The sequence below is a fragment of the Rhipicephalus microplus genome, chromosome 5 (assembly GCF_043290135.1).
Source record: "Rhipicephalus microplus isolate Deutch F79 chromosome 5, USDA_Rmic, whole genome shotgun sequence".
NCBI classification, from domain to species: domain Eukaryota; kingdom Metazoa; phylum Arthropoda; class Arachnida; order Ixodida; family Ixodidae; genus Rhipicephalus; species Rhipicephalus microplus.
The window spans coordinates 54,394,031-54,420,287 of NC_134704.1; the positions used below are offsets into that span (position 1 = coordinate 54,394,031).

The 26,257-nt window shown below is 46.0% G+C and overlaps 1 protein-coding gene across 3 annotated transcripts; it reads right to left on the bottom strand.

Annotated features, from left to right (window-relative positions):
* Positions 1-1,118: 1,118 nt before the first annotated feature.
* Positions 1,119-26,253, bottom strand: SCAR (wiskott-Aldrich syndrome protein family member 3 SCAR). Of its 3 annotated transcripts, none has more exons than XM_037425481.2 (9): positions 26,095-26,253; positions 20,991-21,126; positions 20,663-20,867; positions 19,931-20,084; positions 18,613-18,727; positions 17,166-17,192; positions 9,364-10,324; positions 6,827-7,012; positions 1,119-1,523 (listed from the first exon to the last, which is right to left on the bottom strand). In XM_037425481.2, exons 2-8 carry the CDS (start codon positions 21,075-21,077, stop codon positions 6,840-6,842), a joined length of 1,722 nt encoding a protein of 573 aa, XP_037281378.2. In that variant the 5' UTR covers positions 21,078-21,126; positions 26,095-26,253; the 3' UTR covers positions 1,119-1,523; positions 6,827-6,839. The 3 variants fall into 3 exon arrangements, with proteins under 3 accessions (XP_037281378.2, XP_075751608.1, XP_037281379.2); XM_075895493.1 differs by lacking the exon at positions 26,095-26,253 and adding an exon at positions 22,382-22,461; XM_037425482.2 differs by lacking the exon at positions 17,166-17,192.
* Between the last annotated feature and the right edge of the window lie 4 nt (positions 26,254-26,257).

The following is a 26,257-nucleotide window of genomic DNA, read 5'->3' on the forward strand; positions in this document are numbered from 1 at the left end:
TCGTCAACATACTTTACATACTACACCTCTAAAAAGTGCTACTGAATAGTGTAAACCATAGAAACATGTGCATATGCCCTCAATGCTTCGAGGGGAGGGTTACCATGAGAAGAGCATACAGTCGGTCTCCAATTTCTTCGACGCCCAAAATGCCGGACATGTCCGATTTCTTGGACTCATCAGTGGCATCGTCAAGTTCCCCATGAAGTCAATGAATGAAGTCTGAAATTACAGATGTTTATAGCCTTCACCAATCGATTTTCCGGACTTTATAGCGCTAACCACAGACTCGAAGTCACTATTGACGCCGCCATTTTAGTTGCCGTACCTTCAAAACCGAAAGTGCCTCAATCCAGCGCATGCCAATTCGTAGCCAGCCTAGCTTAGGCCCGCATGGTGCAGTCCTGCCTGTGCTACTACAGTGGGAAAAGCTATGCTGTCGACCTATGGCCTGCCATCGCTATGCTTGAAGACTCGTTGAAGGCGGTTATGCAAGAGACCCTCCGAAACTATTTGATACTGGACACTGAGATGGCCATCTTGCCTGGAGTGGACAGTGTGTGTGACGAACTGCCCCCCGCGGATGTTGCTTTTGACAATCTCCACATTCAATTTCAACCAAGATAACTCTTGAGGGCTTCGCCGACGCTGAGAAAGACCTCGAGTTGTGTACAGCATTGACCGATGAGGAAATCATTCGTCAAGTTGCGGAGGATTCCGACGACTCCGAGATCAAAGAGGCAGCGCCTATCCAGCCAAAGAGCTCGGAGTTGACGCGAGCACTAAAACTGTCATTGCTGTACAGCGACAGCATGGCGCTGGCTGAAATTGAGGCAGACACTATCACGGGCAAGTTGAACGCCTCGCAAATTAAAATAAGCTTTTTTTTACCTAAGTGTTCACATATATATGTGGTAGTGCTGGCCACATAAACTTTTTTTCCTTTTCTTTCTTTCTTTCGGCTCTCTTCAGAGCCACCTAAACAATGCGTTTGCTGAATTGCAATGAGAACCCTGCACCCTGCCGTGACCCTCTCAGTCAGCGAAAAATACTTATTAAAAAAGTGTGTCACTTGCATTCGTTTTTCTGGACATTTTCGCGGTCCCTTGAGGGTGCCGGAAATCGGACGTCGACTGTAGTAATAAAAGCTGCACAGAAGCTCTTGCCAATGAGCCACCGTATCTCCTGCATCTGGGAATAAAAATATTTTGGAACGGGATTGGTTTCCTTCATTGCTCTGCGCTACCCCAGCCACCCAGCTCCTTTTCAGAAACAAAAAGCCCTTATGACCAAATAATGCACTGGGCTTTGCAAAGCAAGAACCACTGCCCACACCAGGCAGTGGACATTAAGAATACTGAGTTATCTTCCACATTCGTCAACCTGAGCAGCCTTCAAAGCAGCATGCGCACCTCAGGAAAGACTTGTGGCCACACCAGACTAGCAAATGCACAGGCAGCACTCCCTCTCCCCACCGTCCACGGCCGGCTGCGATGAGAGAGCTTACCACGATGACGTAGGAGCTGAAAAACAAGAAGGTGGGAAGAGGTTATGCACGTCAACTTAATGTTTTGAAAAGCATTCTGTTAGCAGATGCTGGCCAGCTTTATTTGCACACAAAAAAAAAGGACAGATTTTGAAAGATCACAAAGATAGCCCTCTCTGCACTGTGAGTATTGGCACACCTCGAATAAAGAACCAGTAAAGAGGCTCAGACTTTATTTCTCCCCCCCCCCCCCCCCGAACAAGCTTGCCAATTACAATAGACCAATGGGAAAAATGGTGTTGCCAGAATGAAGGCCTTTGAAATAAAGAGGCGTCTCACCACTTTATTGCTAGGGGAAAAGTGCTCTTCGCACCATGCTGCTTCCCCCCTCCGCTATATTACACGTGCTCATGTGGAGGAAAGCCTTGCTCGGTTGTTGACTGTGCGCCAATGACATATCGTGTCACATTGCCAAAGTGGGCGCAGTCACGACGATGGGCTACACTTTCCCCTCCCTATGGCAGAGAAGGGTGGCAAGGCCACATAAAAATTTGAAACCAGCTAAAGTGGATGTTCTAACTCCTGTAACTTTCTTACTATAGCAGATATTTGCTTAATTCTAGTTGCAGCATGTTCACATAGCAGAAATGCGCATATTTATTTTCCTCAACATTTATGGACATCGGGGTTGATTACTGGCCATTTACGGCAGTAAGGGACCGGAAATTACGCTGGCCACATTTTAATGTCCCAGACACCAAAAAATTGCCGGCCACATTTTATTGTCAGTGACATCACTGCACGCCCATATGTAAATTTTACAGATGGATACTATCACCATCAATCATTATATTATTTTAAATAGCCATAAACATACATCCTGCCCGTCACATTGAGGGCAAACAGCAACAATTGATTTTTCGTGCCCTTCAAGTAAACGAAAAATAATATTGTTTGTACTTGAGTATTGTTTGTACTAGGGTACTTGAGTTGTGATTACGATTTTCTTGTTGCTTCCAAGATCAACAGATGCGATTTAACAGAAATGTTGTTATAATACATTAATGAAAAAATTTTCCGAACAGCATACAGTTTCCTACAGTATTTACTAGAGGGAACTCTGGCACTGTGATCATTGAGCCACCATGGAAATGATGCATTTGCTATTCTTCATGCTTTCGGCTTTGAACGCACTTGTGGTTTTCTTGGGCTCTGGCATTTCTTTCAGAAAAAAGAAAGGAACGTAATAAATTTCGCGAGTCGATTTTAATATGTGAGCCTAGAAAAATTACAGTAGTGAAATGTAACAGCTATACATTTGCTGAACTTTGTCTCAGAACAAAATGGCCACAGGCCTAACAAAGCCAAGACAAATCTGTGTCCTACCCAACTGAAGCACCGTGCATTTCAGCTCCCACAGACTCCACTGAGCGTATAACAAACTCTATGCTAAATGGAGCTTCAATTTCAACTATAAAAAAGGAGATTTTTCAGTTTAGTTTTAAAGGTCCCGAACTTTGCTCGGAAATGTCCAAAAGTATACATATATATTATGGAGAGAGAGAGAGAAAACATTTATTGAAAGAAGCTCGTGAGTGAAGGTGGGAGGGTCCCTTATTCCAGGAACCCTCTGGCTTGGACAGCCCGCCGAGCTCGAGCGACAAGTTGACGCTGCTCGACCAGGTCCGGCTGGGAGATCGCAGCCTCCCACCCTTCACTGAGGAGGTCCGCATCTGGTGCTGCTGCTCGTAGTCTTGGGACGCTTACTTTGCACTGCAGTAGGACGTGCGCCAGAGTGTCTGCCACATTGCAGTGAGGGCAGATGTAGCTGTGCAACGTTGGCCTCTTATGGTGCAATAGCACGCCGTGGGTGAACGTGTTGCTTTGAAGACGCCTATAGTCAGTCCCTTCATCTCTTGTGAGTTTTTGATGTGGCGGAGGATATAACCTGCGTTCGAGCCAATAATGTTGCAGTAATGCATGGTACGTTAGTGGTATGGCTTCTCTTGCCTCTGATTCTGTTGTTGAGTAGGAGGTGCTTCGGATCTCATATGGGAATGCCCAGTTGACGCATTCGCGGGCTGCGGCGTGTGCCGCTTCATTTCCCTCGAGACCTTCATGACCCGGAATTCACACGATGCATGTGTAGAGAGGAGGATTGTCCATGCGCTTTAGAAGCCTAATCGTCACCGTGGAGACCCTTCCTTTCAGGTAGTTCCGTGCCGCTGTTTGTGAGTCGGTAAAGACCACGATGGGATCCTCACTCGTCTGGATGGCGAGTGCTATAGCAGTCTCTTCAGCTGTTTCCGCACGTTTGGCAAGGATAGTCGCCGATGCCAGTACTGCGCCCTTGTAATCTGTGACGGTAATCGCATAGGCATTACGTCCCGGCTATTTGGCTGTGTCCACGTATCGCGCCTGCGGGTCATTGCCATGCTTTTTCTGGATCATGTTAACCCTGGCGAGCCGCCTTTCTCGGTGATGTTGAGGATGCATGTTTCGAGGAATCTGCTGAATTTCAAGGCTTTCTCGCAGCTGTGACGGTATTTTGCCTTTGCGTTCTTCGTTGGCTTCTAGGGTGGTCTGGTATCCTGTGCTTCGAAGGACAGCTTGCCCTGTGAGTGACAGCTTGTGTCTCTCGACCTGGTTGATGAGGTGTGCTTCGGTGAGTTCTTCCCACGTACCGTAATTACTCGAATCTAACGCACACCTTTTTTCCGGTTAAGCGAGTTCATAAATCGCATGTGCGTTAGAATCGAGTTTGAAAAAAAAAAAAATGAATACGGTCATTCTATTGCCATCGGCATTTCCAAAATGGCCGCCCCCTACGTGCGTTGGCATGGCACGTCGGCAATTTCTGCCTATGTGTTTCCCATGTGCAGCACTTTGTACGTGTGCCAAGGAGTTCGTCATCTTGCAGTGCATTAGCATCGACGGCATGGAAGGGTTGACTCCAAAAACTCGAGTGCACCACGATGCCGCTTTTAAAAGGAAAGTCATCGCGTGTGCAGAAACGGATGGAAATCGGGCCACATCGCGGTCGTTCGGAGTTCCTGAAACGTGTGCGCGGGACTGGAGGAAACAAAAGCAGAAGATTGTCAACAGCAAAGCTTCACGCAAATGCTTCAGTGGACCACAGCATGGTCGGTTTCCGCAAATTGAAGAGCTGCTCGGCGAGTATGTGCTTAAGCAGCGAGCGGCAAAGTGGCCCGTGACGACAGAACTGCTCCAAGTGCGGGGTATGCAATTAGCCTTAGAAAAAGGTCTAATGCAGAGCCAGTTTAAAGCGAGCAGCAGGTGCTGGCTAACCAACTTTATGAAGAGGAAAGGCTTTTCCTTCCGAAGGCGAACGGGCATATGCGAAAAGTTTTGCGGAGGAGTACGATGAAAAGCTTCACAGTTTTCAGAGGTTCGTTCTAAACTTGCGGCACAACAACGGCTACCTGCTTAGGCAAATCGGGAATGCCGATCAGACGCCTCTTTACTTTGACATGCCTGGCACCACAACCGTCGAGAAGAAGGGGGCGAAGCAAGTTCGCGTGCTGACATCGGTCCACAGTAAAACTACAGCGACGGCAATGCTCTGTTACACGTCAGATGGGCACAAGCTTCCCCCGTACCTCATATTTAAATGGAAGACGCTCCCGAAACGAGTCGTTTTTTCGAGTGGTATGATCATGCAGGCCAGCGAGAAAAATGGGTGCGCGCTGCAATCGATGTCTTATTCTTTTTTTTTCGTCATGGAAATCGGGTGCACGTTACAATCGAGGGCGCGATGAACTCCCATGGGAACTCCCATTATGAACTCCCGTGCGAAGCAGTCTGTCAGTGGAGGCGGCTGGCGGCAGTCCTAGGTCAAGCTTTGTAACATTTCGTATCAGCAGATTAAGTTTTTGTTTCTCTGCTGTCTTCAGGTTGAGGTAGGGAGTCCCGTACGTTATGCGGCTGTAAAGGAGAGCTTGTACTATTTTTAGGGTGTCGTGCTCTTTGAAGCCACTGCGGCGGTTAGCCACCCTTCGGATTAGGTGGGTGAGCTGCGTCACAGTGTTCTGCAGCCGGGGTAGGGCAGCGGAGCCAGACCCATCTTTATGTATATGTAGTCCAAGGACCCGAAGCGTGTCAGCTGGTGGTATTTGGACTCTCTGTAGAAAGACTTGTGGGTCAGGAGTGTCGTAGCTTGGTGGTCTACCCCGGGTGCGTGCCACAAGTACTAACAGTTCCGACTTTTCCGGAGCACATTAGAGGCCGCAGGTCTTGAGATATCCTTCAGTGATGTTCTTCAGATATCCTTCAGATATTCTGCGAGTTGTACATTGCTGTGAAGGTTCAAGTGTTACATGTGCCATGCATTACCTTTTTTCATTATCAATATGTATTTCTTCCCTTTAAAAGCAGCCACTGCAAACAGTTTTGTCAATTCCGTACCAAACTGCAACTTCGATTACCCGTGACCGCTACCGAAAAGCACCGAATGGTAATTAGGCCTAGCCATTTGACATGTTGTCGCAGGAAGTTCTGCCAAGGCAGCATGAAGACCAGGTACCGAGAGGATCACACTCAACCACTGAACCAATAGCAGGGCGTGTGATAAGTTTGCGTTCAAAGTCATGAGATTGATGACTACAAAAGCCCGCCAAACTTTCATAAATCCACGCACACTGACAGCAAAGACGAAAGCCCATGTCATAATGCCATAAATCTTTATGCACGAGGTAGCAAACGCAACAAGTGCAATAACAATGACACTTTTCCCGACAGAAAACTCGAAATTCACATGACGACGTGATCGCACGTGACATGAGAACAACTGTCGGCAAACAGCCAGCTACCGCCTCACTAGCACCAGTGCAAAGGCTTGCCTCAGCAGTATGTTCCATTGCCTCACTCCGCGAGCCCAAGCAGTAAGGTCTTTTCATTTTTTTCTTGTCTTCTTCCTCTGCTCCTCGTTCAATCGTTATGCGTCCCCTCCTCCTTCGTAACAATGTTGTCGCTCGCTACCCTGCTGCACACCCAGCGCACCTCCTTTGAGAAGCCCACTGGCTACAGCATTTATCACAAAGATTGTTCGACACCCGCATTATAAACGGTCTCTCATCTTCGGGAACTGCACCATGGGAGGGTATGGGAGTTGAAAAAGACTGCGTTGTAACCAGTCCCGCACGACAAGTGGTTATGCTATAAGCCGTCTGCACTGTATTTGAATTCGTTTCAATATTGTTCTACCAAAATCATTATTTACATCGAAATGACTCCAAACCTAAACTTCACTATTCGCACAAGCCTATTCATTTCATAGGAGCTTGCACAAAGAGGGCAATACATAACAACACATGTACTCACCTTCCCTGTGCTCTCAGCATTCTGTTTCATTGTCCCAGTCACTATCATATTCGCTGTCAGAACCGGACTCTGAGTCAGACACTTCAATGGCCACCCTCCTGGCCAATATAGAAGCCACATCATGAGGCTGCGCTGCTTTCTCCACCTGCTTCTGCTTAAAGTCTTCTACTCGCCGTAGCTTGATGCCTGGGAAAGGGCAGACGGGAGGAAGAGAAAAGGAAGACAACAAGTTTAACACTTGCATCACATGACAGCAAATGCAGGCCGAGGATTTTCGATGGATTGTTGAAACTAGTAAACAAGGACAATCATTCAGGATATCATTAATATTTTCCCACTTAGCCTTATGTGGTTTCACTTTCACAAATATAAGCAGACGCATTTTAACAACTCAATACGATATAACAGCACTTTAATCAAATTGCCGCATTTACTTGCGTAATCCTCACACTTGTACAATTCTCATACCTCCATATTGCCCAACAAAAATATACTTTTTTTCCGCGAGTAATTATCACACCCCTGAAAATTGCAGCCATAATGTGGTCTTCTCCTCACAACCAATGGTGATGATGACAACACACGACACATCCTGGCATCATCTTATAAGTAAGTATTATGCATACTATCAACGCACGGCGCCCCAATCTAATCTAAGCCAAGCCGAAGTGGCAAGTGCGTATTGCGATGTGTTACTGTACACTGTGTCCATTCTGTGCTTACGCTGTAGTTACGCTATAAAATGATACAGAAGCTACATGGTTGCTTTTGAGTTGAAAGTGATTGATCGTGCACAAAACAATGGCAACAGGGCCACTGGCAGGCACTTTCCGGTTTTCTCTCTTCAGGAGAGTTGCTTGTTGGGCAAGTTGGTACATATTTAGTTAACTACAAATGAAGCGACAAAACGCCAAAATGGGAAAAAAACAGAGCAGTAGCAGAGCAGTAGCAATAGTGAACTTTGATTTTAATGGTACATGTGCTATCTCGGCTAGCATCAGTCTGCTTTTAACGCTATACCGTGTGAAAGGAGCACTTCTCTCTGGAGCAACCGTATTACATCAGCGTTTTGCAAGAGTCGCGCGATATCGGATTCAAAAGAGCCGACTGACAGCCTTACTTCCTATAGCATTACAATTTACTGCTATCACATACATTGCATTGAATTCAAAACACCGTCGCGTTGCCAGAGCTAATTAGCTAATCACGAAGGCTACAGCATTGTGAACTCGCAACGCAGCACCAGACTGCAAAGTGCATAACCAGTCAACTTTCGAAGATTCATCATCGTGGTTCTGAACAGCTTCTATTGGCGCCTAATTTGACATTTTCTGGGTAGTAACGAAAGAGTTGTCCGCAATTAAAAAAAAAGGTGAACACATTTGAAGGTGAACAAAGGTGAACATATGTGCGTGCATTGAAATCACGCATGAGCGCACGGCGTCGAAAATGAAGAGAAAGCGGCACGGATATAACAGAAAACTATTCGGTAAAGCACACTCCATAAGCAGCGTGGCCTCACATACAGGAGGCTAACTAAATGTGTGACAAGGCAAAGTGTCATGCCCTGCAATGCAGTTCAGACTTCTGCAGCTATAGTAGAGTGGCACTGCCAATGCAAAAGTAGTTTTAGGGGTGAAGCTCCTTAAGGCATAGCCAAGTGCCACGTAGTAGTAGTAGCCACCGCTAGTACTCAAAGCGCTCACTAGAAGGCGCTGTGGCGCTCGCACCGCTATTACTCGAATTGCTCACTAGATGGTGCTGCGACCCTTGCTCTACTCCGATGCGTGCTCTCGTCTGATGGAAGATCGCGTTCACTCTTGGCACACTTCCTCTTTTGCTGGCAGTCTGTATGCTTAGAGTAAGAGCGACAAAGACAAGGCGATGGAACGGAGGGCCCGTAAAAACGGCTGCAGTGCATGCTCACCGTCTTTACATAATCGACTGGGTAAGATTTACGGAGAATTCACGGTTTACAGATGTATCTCTGGTGCTTCACCCACTCATCGGCACTCATTCAATGCATATACTGTTCATTTTCTTTTTGTAGGGAGGGGGAGGGCACATCCAAGTGTGGCGGCAAGAACAGCAACGCCAGCTCAATGGGCAGGCCTGCCTGCCTCACGCACACCCGTGCGCAATAACGCTCGCTCTCGCCTGAGAGTCACCAAGGCACACCGTGCACACCGCCACAGTTTAAGACGCGGGCGGTAGCGAGCAAACTGCGAAAGATGCATGCTCGCCCCAACATGACAAAATTCGGGTCAAAATTCCTAGATTGTCCACGGCGAAAATTAGTTATATTAAAGATGTCCCTCGCTGTTACTTTGTTACAAAGAAGTCTTAAATTAAATACATGCAGTTTTATGGAGTAGCGGCAGGGAATAAAAAAACTTCATAATATTGAGGAATTCATGATATGGAAGTTCGTTACAGTAAGGTTTCTCTGTATTTCTAATAGAATCAACTCATCGCAAGTAATTTCTACAAGAAATGTGATGTGAGAAGGTAGGCAGCACATTCCATCAATAGCTCACCTTCTCTAATCGCAGCCAAGAGGTCACTCCGGGCATCTGTTGGTGGTGCCGGGGTTGTCCCTTTCACGGGGGCAGGGGCTGCTCTTTCTTCCTTCTGTACACCTCCTCCTTTGCTGGAGCCAGAGCTCTCAGACTCTGCCAACATACCGTTGGACAGGCCGCCATTGACCATCGCCGGAGCCGCAGTCATTCCATTGGCTGGAGGCAAAGGCGGAGGCGGGGGAGGTGGAGCTGCAGCAATGCTGGCGCCAACTGCAGAATCCATCACAGCATCGGGTGCTGGCGGCGGCGGGGGCAGTTCCATGCTGTCCGCACCTCCGTTGTCCACGCTAGTCTGATGCACCGGAGGCGGAGGTGCGTCCACAACGCAGGGCACAACTGGGCCACCAGCTTCCGGAGGCGGCGGCGGTGGTGGAAGTGTTTCTCTCTGGCTTGCCGTTCTATGACGACTGGCACCGCTCGACGGAGTGCCTCCTGTAATGCTCGGCGAAGAGGTCCCGCTGGAAACTGAACCCGTAGTGGGTGGGGCCGGAGGTGGTTGGCTGGGACGAGGCCTACGCGACGGCGTTCCGTTCCCGTTGGCCGGAGAGGCTTGAGGCTGCTGCTCCACGTAAGGGGGTGGAGGCGGGTAGTGGTTCGGCGAATGAGGTGGGACGTGCTCCGAGTAGGCGGGCGGAGGAGGTGGGTAGTGGGCGCCGGGGGTGAGCTCGAGGCTACTTGGGCGCACAGGACCGTCAGGTAGTGTGGCAGGCGGTGCCTGTGGCTGCTGCTGCAGGGGAACGTGAGGCAGGGGTGCTCCCGGTGCTGGTGCCCTGATGTTGTTGTATGGAGTGGTGGTACCGTAGATGGGCGTGTGGTCCAGAAACTCTTGCGTTGTGGCCAGCTGACGGTAGCGTTCCCTCGTGTTGTGCGGTTGCCGCACCTTCTTGTGCTTCTTGCCTTCTGGCCGAACGCGGTTGGGCTGTGGGAAGTGGGAGAAAAAAAGAAATTGTGAGAACGGAAGCAAGCAGTGACTTGGGCTATGGAACCTCCTCCAAAATGCTTTGCTGCTAATGCTAGCGGCTAGATGTGGTCTGTCACTCACTTTCAAGTGCAACTGGCTGGACTAGCGTGAGCGGTATCATTTTAAACCAAGGTGAAGCAGATATAACAAGATAAAGTTGGACAGATGAACATTTTCTGCAAAGCTAAGAAAGAGTTGTGCAATGTTGAGTGTAGGCAATAAACACTGACAAGCGTGTTGCGGGAATGAACCCTGGCTGCAGCAGCCGCATTTTTGATGGTCGCAAAAATGCTCGAAGCCGGTGTGCTTACATGTAGATGCACATTAAGGGGGTGGACAAGGGTCTTAAAAAGAACTTTATTATCCTACTGTCATGTAAATTACCATGCATGTGTACCAATGAATGGAGATTTCAAACATCTCATTCAGAAAAATATAATTGCAAATTTCCAATTATTAGATAATTTCTTACAGGTTGTTATGGTAGCTCATAATAAGAAAAGTTAGTTTTCAAAACTACATGTTCCCTCCAAAAGATTCATCCTCCGGGCTAAAACAAACTAGATGTCAAAACTATTTCTTTGATTAGAAATAATTTTTAAACTTGGAAGGTAAAAATGAGCTTCAAGTAATTAGCTGGTATTTGTCATTTAAGGGGGGGCGCGGCAAGTAAAGTGCCGATTTTGGTCAAAATATGCGATTTTCTGATTTATTTTTTTTCGTAATCTTCAGACCTTCAACTTCCTTGTTCTAAAATATTACAGCGAAACGTGCGCTACAAATCCCGCAAATAGTGTTTTTGCCGAGGCTAGTCGCCGAAAAGTGCGAAAAAAAAGCCCCTGAAACGGTGTTGTTCACGCCGCACAAACGCGCCAAGTTGTTGACCGTGGGCCGCCATTTTGGTAGCTTTGGAAAGAGGAGAAAGCCGGCTTCCCGATGGTCGCGGTCTCGTATTTCGCCGAGTGAAAATAAAAGCGCGAGGAGCAAGTAAAAAAACGAAAACGAAGAACGGCAATTGGCTGCGCGGGTCACGTGGTAGCAGGCGCGACCTCTTACTGGTCAAAGCTGCGCCGCGCACCTTGGCAACCTTGGAAGCGCGAGCGCATCTGCGGCCGCCGAGTCGAGAATCATTCGGCGTGCGCTTCGTTTTTTGCCAGTTGGCTGTTTTTGTGATAGTTCGCGTGCTTTTTTTACCAAGCTTTGTTTACATCGGTGGTCTCTTCTGAGTGCTTGCTCATACTGCGGTGCTATGTTGTCGCAAAAAAAGTTCCGGAGCGTCCACAAGTACGGCAAGCGTCGGAAAGCTTGGAACAAAGGGCAGACGACTGCGGCTGCCGTCCCAGTCGCAGTTCCGGACGGAGCATGCTCTTCAAGCGTCACGGAGCCTCTACTCAGACCCTTCGCTGATTGTTGTGAGGCCGAGAGTGTGGAAGGTGCCACATCGTCGTATGTCAGACCGCCGGATGCCGTCGACCGTGATGGACGCTCTCGCGAACCCGATTGCGGTGACACCGCGTCGGCAGCCGTTGCAACTCCGGGCGTGCGCGCGTCGAACATTCTATCGCGAGTTTCGGCCCAGATTCCGAGCAGTGAAGAAATCGCGCAGCGGGCGCAGACAAGGCGGGATGTTTTGGATGCCGTAGCATCGAAATCCGCTTCAAAGCGGAAGCTCGAGCTTCTGAACGAAGGCTGCGACGAAAATGACGGCGGTAAGGACTCCACATTCTTCATTGTAAATAAGAAGATGCTGAACGGTCTGCTTTCGTCAGTAAAGTGCAACAAGTGCGACGAAGGGTCGATACGCCTCGAGACTACGCACTGCCTTGGACTCGCGGCGAGGATGGAACTTTTTTGTGACAATTGTGGCATAGTGAACAGTGCGTGGTCGTCCCCGAGGTGCTCCGGGCAACAAAAAACGAACCCCTTTGAGGTAAACGTGCGTGCTTTGAGGGCTGTGCAGTCAGTTGGCAGAAAACAATCTGCCATAAATGACATTTTTTCTGCGATGGACATTTCGCATCGAGCACTGCACCACAAGTCCTACCAGAGACTGCAAAGGAAGTACAGCCACCCTGCCACCACATCAGCTGCCACCCGCATTGAAGCAGAAAGTGCACAGAAGGTGCATGACATTTACAAGGACCTAGGAGGAGTGCCAGGCAACATTGACGTCATTTACGACGGCACGTGGATGACGAGGGGGCACAGAAGTCATATTGGCGTGGGCTGTGTAATCGAGCTGTACACAGGCTTGGTCTTGGACCACTGTGTCCTGTCCAACTACTGCCAAGGCTGTGCTGTTGGCCCCAAGCCTGGTGACGACAACTATGAGGAGTGGCTTGAGAAACACAAGCCACAGTGCCAAAAGAACACCGATGCTAATGCAGGCCAAATGGAAGTAGAAGCAGCGAGGATCATGTTTGAAAGATCGTTTACCAAGTACAAGCTTCGATACATCAATGTGCTCTGCGACGGTGACAGCCGTACGTACCTTGCCCTCACGCAAGACAAGGTGTATGGCTACATGTTGATTAAGAAACAGGAGTGTGTGAACCATGTGAAAAAAAGAATGGGCACTTCCTTGCGCAACCTTCTTGATGAGCACAAATCCAAAGGCCGAGGACTGAGCATGGGTGGCAAAGGCCGGCTGACGCAGGGCCTTATAAAGAAGTTGACGAATTATTATGGCTGGGCCATTAAGAGCCACCCCCAACGATGTTCCTGGCATGGAGAGGGCCATCATGGCCACTTATTACCATGTAACATCCACAGACCAGGATCCACACCACGACCTGTGCCCAAGTGGGACTGACTCCTGGTGCCCGCACAATCAGGCATTGGCCAAGGGAGAGCCGCTGCCGCCTCACAAACATAAACTGCCCCCTCACGTGCGAGTGGCACTGCTGCCAATCTACAAGCGCCTCTCGAACAAAGAGCTCCTTGAAAGGTGTGCGCAGGGAAAAACCCAGAACGCTGTGGAGAGTATGAACAGCCTCATTTGGTCACTCCAGTCCAAGAGCCAGTTCGCCTCCCTTCGAAGTGTGGAAAGTGCAGTTGCAGATGCAGTCTGCCGTTTCAATGGTGGCTGCAAGAGTGCGCTGCAAGAGATCACTGCTCAACTGGGCTTCAATCCAGGAGACTGCTCTTTGCGGCGAGCAGCCGAAAAGGATGCCAAAAGGGTGAAGAGGGCTCAAAAGGCGCATTGTTCCACGACAAAGAAGCGCAAAACTGGGTTGCGCTCTACAGAGGCCAAGGCCACAGCATCTCAGGATTACTGCCCAGGAGGATTCTGAGTGTTTTAGGCATGTTGTGAACTTCCAAACAAGAGTGAACTTTCAAAGTCAGTTTTCTCAACTCTTGATTTTCGCCTATGTGCCTTCGCTAGAACATCTGTCATTTTTTAACAAAGACTGATAGAGTCGTTCCGTTTTTTGCACTAGGCTCAGGAGGCCTTTAGCAGTGCAATAAAGCTTTATCTCTCTTCTTACTCATCATTTAAAATTTTTAGAACACATTTTATAATTACTGCGATGTGTGCGCAAAACAACATCCATGTTTTGGAAATTTTATTTATGGTTACAAGAACTAGAAAAATCAACTAATAGCTTCTTTGCACAAGTTGATGCTTTGGGAACATAATAATATGAAAAAATAATTTCATTTAGCAATAATTATCTCTTTAAATGTGAAGAGCATTAATTAGTATAATTATGCTTGTAACTCAAAAAGTACAAGAGGTATTTGAAAACGGTTTTCATATTTGGAATCCTCACAATCATCCACATACACACACCAAATTTCATCACAAACAGTACATTAATAAAAAAATTAGTTTTACTTGCCACGTCCCCCCTTAATTATAATTCTATCAAGGTTGAAAGAAAAATGAAAGCTTTAGCCTGCAGTTGAAGTGCTGCAGAAAAAAATGGCACCAATTTTGTTTAGATATCTTCACAAAAACCTGCTCAAAACTTTCGTAAGGCACATTCACTTCACAAAGATAACAATGCGAAGAAACTTATGTATTCAGTTTTAAAAATGTTTGTAATTTCATATAATAAGCTCTTACCAAAAAGAAATGGTATTTTCCCATAATATAAAGCTTTTCCGAAACACACTTTGGATTATAAATACCTCAAATTGCAATTGTTGAAAGTCAGCACTTTTTTTCCATTTTATGCTATTTTAAGACCCTTGTCCCCGTTAACGAAACCTAGGTGTTCGAATTTCCGGAGCCCTCCACTACAGCATCTGTCATAATCAATGATTGTTTTTGGACGTTAAACCCCAACAATTAAAAATTACCACTTGCTGACAAGATTTCTTAGCGATATGTGTAGTAGTATTTCAATTATGTGATGCCCGGATTTTAAGGCGTTATTGCATGGTCAGCTCAATGCCACACAATCGAGGTTCCACTGCATTTCAAAAACTCCAGTAACAAGCTCTGGTCGTAGCTATAAAATGATCGTCATCCTGTACAAGCACACACTCAATCACTGCAAGGTGTGGCCCCTAATTAGTGTTTGTCATCCATATGTTCCCTTGTTATTTTTTTTTTTAGGGGACCAGTGTGGTACCTTGTGGGATTCGCCGAACTTTCGTGGCAAATATACGATACACGAGTTTTACTGCAGCTGTTATGGTCGAGGTTTGCCTTTGTGTTTTGGATAGAAAGCAAGAAGGAAAGGTAACAAGTACTAAAGAAAAGGTGAGGAAGCAATTAGAGAGAGAGAAGAAATACTAAAACAAGAAAACACGAGAGAAAGAAAGAGAAAGAAAACAAATAGAAAGACAGAAAAACAAACACACAGACACAGACTAAAAAAAAAATAAAGAGAGCAAGCTTAGCCGTGTACAGTGTAGTATAACAAGGGGTGAGAAAGAAAGGAGAGAAGGCAAAAGCCTATCCAAGTCGGGACCAGTAAGGTGCCCACCAGCCCTGCTGCGACCCAGCTTAGCATAACTTGGCGCAAGCTGCATCCATTCTTTATCAGCATGGTCATAAAACGCTGCCAATCAGTAGTCAATGCTCCCGAGGGATTGAGCCGGACATTATAAAGCAGCATGCGGCCTGGAATTTTTTACTAATACTCAAAGCTAGCTAGAAGTTGTTCCCTCTTCTTTCGACAAATGATGCCATGAACTTTTACAGTCGAAACTTGCTAGTACGAAATCCCCGCAGAAACGAAATATTTCCGGATACCCGGCGAACATTCATAGAAGCCCATGTATTACATATCTCGCGGCAACAAAATGTTTTTGGACAGCGATCCCGCATTAACGAATTTTCTACCACGGTGCAGGAATCATTTTACCCTCCCGCCAAAGGGTAACTGTCGAAAATATGCTCGTATGCGTGTTATGCGTACTCAAAATTTGTAAACGTCTGCTTTTGCCGCGCTAGCACGAGTACCACCATTTTTCTTTACTTAAATCGGCGATGGGGTCTGTGTCCAGCAACATGCCTGGCCACACTGCAGCAGGGGATTGCAAATGATCATGCTGGAGTGCAGATGACGCCGTCGGACGAGCTCTACAGGCCGAAGCAACACCAACAGTTGGAATCGATCAAAACGACCAAGAGAAGACTGGAACTGGTGGCGAAACCGAGATGAGGTTACAATGGCGCCTGAGAAAAGCTTGACGCCGGATGTGGATTCTCCGTTGATCGCGGAAAAAGAAAAGAACGGCAACAATATCATCATGTTAAGCAGCCTTTAGCGACACCATTAGGGGGCGACACAATCCCATCCTGCATTGCTTCCGTCATTTCCGTAGCCTCACACACGTGAGCGTCGCGAGTTGTGTTGTGTGTGGCCGTTTGCGTGAAAGTGCTATGGGTGGCTACCGGCACATCGACTCTTGCTAAAATTCCCCCGCCAGCCAAAAAGCGGAAGTTTCTGTCGCTTTTTGTCATGTACAAGGAAGTGGCCGACGAGGCCATTATCGAAAGTGTGCGCGAAGCTGATGACACCGAGGACCAAGAAGAGACGCACGCGGAGAAACCCAACCCGCGGGTTGTTTTGGGTGCGCTGGACACCCTTCGCTCCTTCTTCGGTGCACATGACGAGGACGTAGCAAAGAACCATTTTTTGCAGTGCGAAGGGAGAGCTTTGAAGTTGTTGCATGGCAAGGGTCGGCAAAGTAGGTTGACCGACTTCTGGCAATAAATTTTTGTTCTGCTGGCCGTATCACTGTATTTATGTTGCGTACTCGCGGCAACGAAATTCTCGCGAAAACGAAATTTTGCGGTTTCCCTGACGATTTCGTCACTGCGGCAGCATCGTGAGCGGCCGAGTTACCGGGAACACCATGAGATTCCACGATGAGCATGGGCACTAACTCGCAGTCAACTTAATTAAGGTAAGCTCCGCATTCGAAGAAAAACAAAGCACTCAAAACCATGATGTGCACTGACGAACTGACACATTTTTTTGTTCCCTTGTCACCTCCCTCCTACAAAGCTTTCAGCGTGCTCGCTGGCACAAAGAGAAAAGGCTCTTAAAGCGTGCGACAAATCCCTGTAACTCTGCTCGTACTTATCAGATCTCAAAAATTTTTGCTGCAGTCAACCTGCAAGGCAGTAAATCTCTTAAAGCGATCAAATCCTCGTCTTTCAAATGTGACCATTTAATTTAGTCACAAATGCTACCAGTAAGGAAAGCGCTTCCATCACTAGATTTTATACCGTTGCCAGCTTCATTTGAAAAGAAACTCGCACGCACCACAAATACGAAGGTAAGACACAGATGTGCAGGTTAAAGCTGCAAAAGCAACAAGCCGAATTCGCACTTACCTCAGCTCCATCCTTGGAATGCACCAGCTTAGAGGACAAGCAGAAGGCCAAGCCAGACGTAAAGAAGCGTAGCAAAAAAGAAATGAGAAAATTACGCTCAGCCTGGCCACTGTCGGCATACAAGCCGAGAATTAGTTGCTAGAAACGCGAAGCTCTCATCACACATGCACATACACATGCAAACACACACCGTGTGGTGTTTTCTACAGTTTGTTAGAGTGCTAGTGTTGAATGAAAACCACTATTTATGCGACTTCATACTGAGAGATACAATGTGACTCGTGGGAACACGGATACGAATGATTTCGCCCATCTGGTCTTGGCCCAATTCTAATTTTTGATGTCAAAGTGGCCAGCTGCCCCGCACCTAGCAGCATAAGTTGTCAGGGTGCGAAAGTTTTATTCGATAATTCGCACTCCGGTTGCATAACTGCACACTAGGTCCACTACTGGGTCAAGGAAAAAGACAGTTTTGCTTGATGTGTTGTCAGCCACACCTCAGGCAGCTAGCTACTCTGGCAGTCACACTTTCAACCATGGTGGAGACTAACACCTCCAGAGGTGTTAAGCGAAGCTCTGATGCGCGCGTTTGCAACAGCCAGCTGCACCATTTTTAAAATTTTTTTTATTGGTCTGTTCCAGTGTTGTGGAAACACACGAGAATTCCTTCGACGCAAACAAAAAAAACATTTTGTGCATATACTGTGGTTTGAGAATGCATTTTGATTACTTTTTGGTGATACGAATATTTCACTCCGCCTTTATATTTAAATTACTGAAATTATACTGCATGATTTAATTATATTTAATATAATGTTTTTCATTACAAAACGAAAAAAACACAAGTAATGACTACCTGCCACTTTACGACAGTTATCACAGTTAATAGAATTTGTCTAGTTTTAGCACCTAGCAACTTTTCCGACTGCTCACACACATTTGTCGACATCACATGGTAAATGTAGATGAAAATGTCACAAAGCCTAACACCCCCGCTTAATATTAACTGTCTGCCCTCCCTAACGAGTTCACAATTAGGAATTTGCTAATTGTGTAACTCTCCTCTAGATGCTATTTCCATTTCATAGTTTTGTATAACGTCTCCCTCCGCTGGATTACATTCGTAATAGAAGGATTCATGCTAGTCACGGTGCACACTTGCCTAGCTAATACAACATGCCATTCAACTCAATGCTAAGACCCACAATTTTTTCGTTCAGATGCAAGCCTGCGACATCTCACAAGCCTTGACTTTAGCACTTTTATTGAAATAAGAATAAAGCTCTTCTGCACTACTGTTAGTTGGGTGTTGCGAGGAGACTAATGCAACACTGCGTACAAAAATCCCTCTGTTGTATTTTGTTACCTACCCTCTTACCAAAATATACTGACAATGTATCACTCTCGAATCGCACAAAAGAAAAACTTTCAAAGACAAAGCACTCACCTTTTTGCCTCTATCTAGCATTATCCTTTCAGTGTCCTTGAGCATTTCCCGCCTCCAGAGCTCAAAGAAGTAGTCAGGATCTGTGTACGACTTGAGACCATCCTTGCCATCATCCCTAGTAATAAACAAACAATTTTTTTTTAAATTTCACTCTTATGCAGCTTCATCAATCACCCATAACTTGCAGAAACAAGAAAACATTGAGATGATATCTCGAACTTGTCAAGGTATGAGCCTAGCTACCTCTTTAGGTGCGGCTTTGTACACAGTAGATCTCCAGTATGTCAAGGTACGAGCATAGCTACCTCCCCAGACACTGCTTTGAACACAGCAAGCTTCAAATATTTCGCCTTCAGAAGCTCGACTGAAGATCTTATACAGTGGCCCTTCATTTTTGTGGGACCAGCCTTCATTCATTTGATCCTGAAATTAGCATTTGTTTTATAGCTCGAGATTAGGTGCTAGCAGCAGTAATGGTTCCTACAACTGTACAGTTAAACCCTTTTATAAGAGACATGCTCTGAACAGCAGTTTTTGTCTGTTGCACGAGATGTCTCGTATAAGCAGGGTAACTCGTATGCATTACCTTATCGATCCGTATTTTACTGGAGGCATACCGGTGTCTCCAATACCCACTTGTCTCTTAAATCAGTTGCTTTATAAAAGGGTTCTGCTATTTTGACTGCACGGCGCTTAGGGTGTCGTGAACGTGCTGATTGCACATCATCCCCCACTAAAGACGTCCCCTTTCAAACAGCCCCCAGAATATTCAAGGCGAAAACCATAGCTCATAATGAGGTATTATATTAAGTACTAAATTTTAAAGAATGCGTTTTTTATTTCTTCAAAATAAAATTCATCTGAAAATTCCAGTAGTGTTACCATCAGATCAGAAACTAAAACCTTAACTACATTTGCAACAACCTAGTCGTGGCCAGCCCAGCCAGCATCATTGCCATCACAAAATGGCGACCATAGACAGCAGGTTCACGAAGGATGGCACTATTACTTGCAGATTGGCGCCTCATTTTACAAGTGAACCATGAACCGAGAGTCATTTTACTTAAAGTATGCCTTCAACCTGATGTAGGATGAATGACCAATCTTCTTTCTCACAAACATAGAGTTCTGCCTTACAGTGACAATCACTGACTGTATGAGCAAAGTTTCAGTGCCGCAGAGATTCTAATCATCGCAGTTCAACTAGCTCCCAAAAATATGCATTCACTACGACGATAAAATGTTCATCCGTACCGAGAACCTGGATTTGGTAGCACACATGTCGCAAGCTTAAGCCCCAAGAAAGCAACACGCGCACCTGTAAGGATTCAGCTTGTCTAAGGGCGGAGGCTTGTCACAGGCCTGGTACATCTCGAGCATGCCTGCAGGCATGGTCCCTCGACAGACAACCTGCTGGTCGTACACTATGGAGCTGCGGAATGCCTTGCGCATGTGAATGTCTTGCAGCGACACTGCGCGAGAAAAACGGGGCAACAAAGTCAACACAAGGTGGATGAAAACGCCAACACTTATAATGAACGAGGCAAGAACACTGTAACATATAGGAGCTCACATTGGCCAAGCTTTAGAATGTCACTACACCACTGTGAGCTTGCTAAAAAAAACGACCATGAATGGCAATGCGCATATTTGTGAAAGTGAGCAGCCATGATGACATGAGCAAAAACTACTGTTTGCCACAATCATGGAGGGCAACCATGCAATTCTCAAGGCATGCAACAAACACAATGCTAAACATATCAAGTTCCATACAAGAACTTTTTGTGATAAGGAGCAAAAATTACACACTTCACAATGCAAGAAAAAAACTTTCTCTTGATCAATATTTTTGAGATATCAGCGTTTGAGTAGAAGAGGGTTCACTGTAACTTAGCGAGTAGCACTACAACCAGCGCACTCTTTAAGTGTGAAGCGTGACGTGTTAGTCAATACACATGACGTGACAATTGAGAAAGTGACAAGGGCACTGCAGACTTTCATTCAGCACCTCTTAAGAAACAACATTTGAGCCTGTCATGCGGGTGCTCACCTTCTTCCACCGTCGAGTCCAGCTGAGTGACCTTGAGAGCAAGCCGGTCGACCCTCTCCTGGAGGGCGGCCGCTCGAGTGACCAGGGCCGTGGCATCTTGAAACAAGGCGCCAAAGAGGTCATGTGCGTGCTTGGACAGCGACGAGAGCTGCCGCACGACATTGGCCAAGGAGCCATTCGTCACGCATTCAAGCTCACTGGGAACCTGTAAGGATGCACAACCAACAGGTGCGTCATTACATGTCAAAGTTAAGCGCTCAGAGTTATCGGTGGCTTATGCGAAACAGTAACAGTGAAACAGTGATGCACACGGGTATGCCTCCCGTACCTGTACTGCGGGGGCACCTCTTGCATCCAGGGGCAAGGTACCCCTGGACACATGCACGGGTTCGATGAGCCGCTGCACCAGTGGCATTGCCAACCGCCTGCCTCGGGCTGCTCAGCCACGAACTACTCCCCAAACGCTGCAACCGAGAGAAAAAAAAGAGAGAAACATGTTTCGGCGAGCACTGAAACAAAAGGACACCATCTAACGGCACACTAAGTGAACTTATGGTGTTTTACACTTGAAGCAGCTATCTGCCTCAACAATAACTATTGTCTACGTCACATGCCTTTCCATGTATTGCGGTGCGTTCAGTGATTCCCAGTGACAAACAGGATGCGTGCTATCAGAGTGATGTTGCATTCTTGTTAGCTAAGTAGTCAGCTCACAGCTTTCAAGAAAGGAAACAAGCAATGGCAGGACCATAGTTGGGTCACATGAAACACCTCAGGAGCACACCACTTGCTTTTTTAGGGTGAATAAATTTTAAAGAAAGCTTAGAAAAAGCACCATGACGAAAAAAAAAAAACAGATTTATAAACAATGTTGCTTTAAACTGTCACTTTCCCAACTGTGCTTGTAAGGAATGTACAAAGGACATACAAGAACAAATGAGCCTAGCATCCTTGGCAGACTATTTCAAATTTTTTTGTTCATGCCCATAACCTCAATATGACTTACAGGAACAAGAAGAAAGGGGATTGACTGAAGCACCCACACTTGCTGGACAAATGTGACGCTATTTGACGGTCTGGAAAATTTGACGCTATTCGGTAGAATGCGAGTCTACTAGCCGACTCCTGAACTTTAGTTAATATGCGACACATCTATTGGGCAAAAAAGAATGTTCAACAATCTAATTCGTACAGGCCAACGCTCCCAGGGTCACTCATGAGTAACTGCTGAAAAACATGGACTCGGGAGCAGCCACACCACCATGGCCATCCTACTGATAGTGCTCCAAATGCTTGATATAGAGATAGTGGGTTTGACTCCCACCAGTAGCAATATGTTTTCATTCACTTTTTTGTTATCTCATGATTGCTATACCGCAAAAAAAAAAAACTAGGAATAATGTCCCTATGCTTCCTGATTGGCTGCATATTGCTGTGCCTACACAGGGATCCAGATAAATGTCTTCAAATGAAAAAGTCAGACATGAATCTTTCCCAATGCATGAATGAACCAGTATGCACTGCAATGAGTAATTATACATGATAAAAAGACAACCTTTAAACTTATGCACTACACATAAGCATGATGTAAAAAAGATTTGCATAGAAGCTTTCAATCAAGCATTGATAACTATTTCTACCATTCTATCCAGAGTTTACGTTTCAGCTATAAGAAAGCAATCCAAAAGCATGTTGCACAAGCGGAAAGCGTTTATTCACACATTTGGCTACATAAAACTTCTCGAGGTCATGGCATGCTAGCAAACATTCACTGTCCAACCAATGCACTGGCTCTCTTAGTATGTTAGTGCAATGGCTGACTAATTGATCTCTGTTCATTCTGAATAACCTTGCAAGATCAAATGTATTCACCTCTTGCTACAGACATCATCTAACTACACAGACACTTCACATTCCCCTCTCCCAGAAAGCACACCACAGTTCGCTATAAAAGCTTCCAAAAGATACAAAGCACAGAGCGACGTTGACAAGTTTACACACAAGGCAAATGCTTACAAGGCGTAAAATGAACGCGTGCTCTACATGTACAAAGGAAATCCTGTTTCACGTTGGTATGCAATGCACGCTGGCATTTTGACCTCGCCACTACGTTGTTGTTTTTTCTTCTTTGCAGCACTTGTTCGTGTGCCTCACACTTAACTCTAACAGGCAATTAGGCAAGGGAAAGCATGGAGGATGTTAACTAAAGGAAGTGTATAAAAACCGCCCTTTTCAATCAGGGGGATAAGGGCACACTGCTCAATTCTGCGTCCAATGCTCTACCAATGGAGCAGTGATAGAAGGTGCTTTCTACATCCACTGCGCTGGGTATTTCTGAGCATATTTTCCCAGGGAGTGTAAACCAGGCAGCGAGTGTGGAACAGTAATTCTTGCCAGAGGGCACCACACAGCACATGACACCCACTAACTCGAATATTATGGATTCAAATTCCAGCAAAGGGAAAGGCAATCTTTCATTGACTTCAATCCATTCCTATTAAAATTGAAATGACCTTCCACGATCACTTGAACAGTCTTTTTTGAACACAAGTAGGCATGAATTAAAACTTGCTATTATTTGTAAATAGTTTCACTGATAGCTTTACTTTCCTTCATTGTGATCACTCATGGTGTAAAACGTTGCTTACATGACGTTTTTTTTTAATGTCACAAATGTCTGGTTACTTTCCGATGTCTGGTTACTTTCCTTTGGAATTGAAGTTTACATCTTTTTTTTCCTCACTCTCTCGCTGTACACCTCCTATTCTACTTTTTACGGAGGGTTCCGTTTGCAGTCGCTGACTTTGGGAACCTCGTCTGCATATATTTTTGTACCGATGATTGTAAGTTGAATTGTAATAAACTGTAACTGAATTATCACAGTACAGTAGAAGAACAGCCTCTACACATTCCCAGGCCTAATCGGTAATTCAACAGATTTGTTTACATCTAACTCCGAAACGAATCCTTTGTGAAAAGCCGCCTAGTTTGCTTCGCCTTAACACCATCCTTCTACTTTGTTACAAGTGAAGGCAATTATACCCGTGCCACAGGGGCAGAGAAAATGGCATTTACCTCCAAATGCCATTCGTCACCCAATGCCATCGCCAGAACTCATTTGGCTGATAAATGCGTGCTCTTGGCGGCACAGTTGATGAAGTAATTGTATAAAACGACATTTGATTCGACAGGAAGGAAACTTTTTGCATATTTTGTTTACACTAATCCCTTAAACAAGTGCTTAAAACTTATCTTCAGCTGGCAGTCGCTGTAAAATAAATGCGACAGGCGCCATTTTATTTTTAAACTGCGGATCTGACTAGCTTTGGCTTAAGTTGCTACACGGTCAGTTGCAATGTCGTGAAACAATGTAACGAACGAACTCTAACGGCAGTGTAATGTGCTTATTTATACATTTATTTATTATCTGATGTGTACGAGGCTTGTAAATGCTTCTTTATTTTTTTTTTTATTGCTACTCACCTAACGCTCACGAGGAAAGTGCTGCGATTGACATCAAGTCAAATGTCATTCGCTTTGACCATGTAGCAGCGTCGCCAAAAAGAATGTCATTCGCGATCTGAATGCCTTCGCTACCAAATGTCAATTTCTATGCCCGTGTGGCACGGGTATTACACATGGACACAAATAACCGTTTTGTAAAGGCAAACTTGCATAAGACTTTACCAAACCTTTTTTTTTTTTTTTTTACGAAGAAAGAGCACTTTCTTGGCCAATAAAAAGTATCACTGAAGAGGTGTCTCCTTATATAAGTTTACCAGTACAAAAACAGCTACATTCATGCAATGCAGACAAGTAAACGCACTTGGTGGAATTTCTTTTTTTTTTTCAAGAACAAGCACATAAAATCAGTATCACGCTGTAGTACCAATAACAGTGCGAATAACCAGTTGCTTCCACTACTTTATCTAAGAAACTCATTTTATGCAGTACAGAAATGTCATTTTGTTAGTTCCAATAAAAGCCCACATGGTTGCTCCTTACAAATAACGATGTTTAATTGATAATAGAAAAAGTTAAAAAAAAAACACAGGAGGTAACGACGATATTAACACAATGCAATTACCTTTCTCTGCCCCGAGTTCAAATTTATACAAGATAAGCCATCTCTGTTCGTAACATTTTAAACATACCCTTGGAGTAACGAAAAACATCACTCGATCAGCCATAACTGTAGCATGACTCCATTGAAACTTGCAACTGTAACCGTAACAGGGCCTCCTTTCTTGTCCAGGTAACGCAAATGCATTACTTTTTGCTGCCAGCGTGCCCGTGGCTTGTTACATAAGGCGCTGACGTTATCTCGTAAAAAAAAAAAAATAACGCAGCAATCGCGAGCTGCAGCCAAGGGTCTACAGGCGATTGTTGACATAACACCGGCCCGCCCCTGCAGCCAAATCCGGACGTAAACAATTGGTACCGGAAACAGGACAGTCACCCGAATACATTTTCTTTTCGTCACACAGGAAGGCGTCGTTTCGGGTGTGGAAGCACCTCCCCGGAGGGTGAGCTAGACCCGTCGAATTCTCAGAGACCGTGCAGGATGAGGAAGTACGGAAAGACCGCGGCACAGGCGACGATTGACCGGCGCGGCGAGAGAACCCCAAGCGTCAAAAAGAGGCGCGGTCCGCCGAGTACGGGCCCGTCGCGGTTTAACCTTGTAGCCCATGCAACGCGTACTACGCGCACGAGAATTACGACACACATCACAGACACTATACGTGTCGTTCGTCATGAGGAATCCCGCGCGCGAGCCAAAACGAAAGAAAAAAAAACACAAAAAACGGCACAAGCGGAAAAAGGAATGACCTCACCCACTTCGGCTATGTTTCGTTATCCGGAGCAGGGGGGGGGGGGGGGGGTGCCGTTCGCAGCAGCGCAGATCTCGATGCAACACTTAGTTTTGCAACGTCACGCGATTCATTACGCAACTAAATAGGGTGTAATGCGAATATTACGTGGGCAGCACGCAACAGGAACGAGTCAGACAATGCGCACAGACACCGTGAGGAGAAGGCAGGCACCAGAATGATCGACGCAGTCTGAGCGCTGCTAGCTAACTGCACGGCACTTTCATTCGAATTCACTATGCAAATGCTCGCGTTGTAGAGGTGGACCAAAGCGAACTAAACAACAGGCACGATGCAATAAAGGGAGAGATAACTTCACACACGTGTTTCAGCACTCAAAATCACGTAAATGATTCCACGTATTAAGCCTATGTATATACAGGAAGTTCGAAGGTTAGGTGCAGTTGGAAAGTTCAAGCACAGGTGCTTGGGATGCGGAAAAGCCCGGTGGAAAATGCGAAAAATTCGCGAACACTTTTACTTGGGCAGCGCTTGGCAAAACGGGACGCGCAAGAAACGCTGGGAAATGAGGATCAAAACGATGGTGAAAAAATCGCTCACCTTTACATCTAAATTGCGTACGGGCAACCCACGTCGGAGCTACCCGCTGCCGGCGGCACTTCTTTGAGTAAATTAAAACCTACGCGCTTCAGATATGTTAAGAATTTGCGGTAAAACACTCTAAAAACAACATTTCGCTGGCCACCCGAGCACTCCAGGCACA